The sequence below is a fragment of the Elaeis guineensis genome, chromosome 15 (genome assembly GCF_000442705.2).
Source record: "Elaeis guineensis isolate ETL-2024a chromosome 15, EG11, whole genome shotgun sequence".
Classification (NCBI taxonomy): domain Eukaryota; kingdom Viridiplantae; phylum Streptophyta; class Magnoliopsida; order Arecales; family Arecaceae; genus Elaeis; species Elaeis guineensis.
This window is the reverse complement of record NC_026007.2, coordinates 60,466,567-60,468,873: the sequence shown is the minus strand read 5'-3', so window position 1 is coordinate 60,468,873 and position 2,307 is coordinate 60,466,567. Positions and strand designations below refer to the sequence as shown.

Below are 2,307 nucleotides of genomic sequence, written 5' to 3'. Positions count from 1 at the left end.
ATCATTTGGCTGTAACAATGTTGTTAGTACCATGCTTTTAAGGTATAACTTCTCTCCCAAAAGAAGAATTCAAGGATTCAACACAAACAAACATTCAAGGAAATTATCAGAGGGTACATTACAAGAAATGCTTCACAGAAAATTAACTTTTCAGAATCCATACTTTGAGATCTTTCCCAAAGCGCCTCAAGCCTTAAAAAGCATTTTGTTTTTCCCGTCTATCATTCTTCTCCCTTCTTCCCATTCTTATAACATGAACTGTCTTCTTTGCTAATTTGTGCAAATATTTTTTCTCTCATTTTTTCTGCAAAAATGTAAGCTTAAGGTTTTAAAACAATCTCCCTTTATAACATCTATGTCCCACTCAGCTCCCAAAAGGAGGAGCATCTTTTTCACAACATAAGACACAGATGGTGTCTATTCTGTTATCCAGTGTAGGGATCCAAAGTTATCTCCACCAGATAAATAGTAAAGATGGCTTTGGCTACTAATATTTCTCTTTTTAATGAACCCAATCAGGTCAATAAATCTCCTTCAACGAAGCCTAGCAAAGAAATAGAAGGAGACAAAGCTCATTATTCCCAACACACTTCATGGCATTCTAGGCTGCCTAAAACTGTTCCAGATCACACCTTACTGCCTTTTCCTCCTCTCTATTAGGCAGCATAAGTAGCGTTCAGTGGGTCTCTCCCAAAGCAAACTTGAACAAAAGCCTTGTTCTAGTTGTGGTGGGTGTAGTTAAAAAGGGATGCCCCCCACACCACCACTCCCCATCATTCCAAAGGCTACCTTCATTTCACCACAGTCCCTCTCAAGCCTCTTCCACCATCTCTGGCCTATAAGAACCACCCCACAACCTCACGCATGAGATCCCACATCCATGCCCTCATGTCCCCAATCCTTCTCCTCTAGAATGTCCGCCATTGGGCTGCCAAACACTGACAACAGCCTCTGCTCGAGGCCGGCTCATCGTCAACAAGAATCTGGTGAGCTTGACATCTTTGAGGCGGCGCTTTACTTTGCTGGTGGCGTTGACGGTGTTGGTCTCCCCGGAAGAATTGGTCCTCAAGGAGCCATGAGGGAAGACAGGGTGGGTTGGAGGGCAGAGAGGAAGAGTTTGGACGTACCAAGGAGCATCATACTTCCCCAAGAGTGCCAAAGGGTGGAGAACTACGACTCCAAAGAGAAGAAGGGTAAGCAACCAAGCTCCCCAGGTCGTAGGTTGGCTAGCTTTCTAAAATCTATATTCCACCAAGCTGCTTCTAAGAAAAAATCCAAGTCTCTCACCAGCAGTAAGTCATTGAAGGATGAAGAGGTAGAAGATAGACATGGAGGGAGGAGTAGGAGGAGGAGCATTGGCCACTCCCATAGCATAAGAAGCAGTGACTCCAAGTCCATTTTCTATTCTGAAAGCAGTGGATTCAGTACCCCTGCCCCTCACACCAACATCGTTACAAAGTTGCAAAAGGAACAGAGCAGGAGCTTTAAGTCCAATGGTCAGCCAAAGATGGCAGCTTTCTGCCCACAAGGAGAGGTTTGGGATGATAAAAGGGTAGCAAGGGAGACTTGGATAGCTGAGAGAGCTAGGTCCAGCTGTGGACTTTCTGGGAAAAGCAAGGTCTGTTCGGGTGGGAAGCCTGATGTGGGTTGGAATGAAGGGTGGTTGTTGGAGAACAGATGGGTGTTGAATGGAGATGAAGAAGGGTTCTTCAAGAAGCATGGTGAATTGGAGGAGGAGTTTAGAAGAAAGGAGAAGGAGAGTAGGGAGGAAGATGGAGGGGAGAGTGACTCCAGCTCTGATCTGTTTGAGCTGAAGAACTATGACTTCGAGGAATTCTCAAGTGGACTGCCTGTTTATGGGACCACAGATATGGAGATACTTAAGAGAGGGGCTTCCATTCACAATGCTGCATTTTAAGAAACTATATTCTGTCACTCCTTTATTTCATTTCTTCTCCTTTTATTTTATATATACAAGGATTGGTTGTGATCAGCTGTCTCTTTGGAGTGAACATTGAACAGAAGCAGCTTCTTCTGTAGTCACTATTGGTTATATCTGTCTCTTCTCTTGTTCATGTTTATGCTAAAAGTTAGTTTGGAATTTTGTTGTTGCAAATCTCTCACTCTCTCTCACACATACAGATCTCAAAAGTGGAGGCAAAGAATGGTGCTCTGATTTCCTACTCATTTGATGTTTCTTGTTTGCTTAGATTTCTTTTCGAAAGTAATGAAGTAAGGTACTTCTCCCATAAATTTGTTAATTAATTTAGAACCTTTTTTTCAAGGCAGAATTATCAAGTTTGCGTG

The 2,307-nt window shown here is 43.1% G+C and overlaps 1 protein-coding gene across 1 annotated transcript; it reads left to right on the top strand.

Annotated features, from left to right (window-relative positions):
- The first annotated feature begins 583 nt into the window (after positions 1-583).
- LOC105058277 (protein BIG GRAIN 1-like E) lies at positions 584-2,101 on the top strand. The gene has a single exon (XM_010941161.4). The coding sequence runs from the start codon at positions 881-883 to the stop codon at positions 1,916-1,918; it is 1,038 nt and encodes a 345-aa protein (XP_010939463.4). The 5' UTR covers positions 584-880; the 3' UTR covers positions 1,919-2,101.
- Positions 2,102-2,307: the final 206 nt, after the last annotated feature.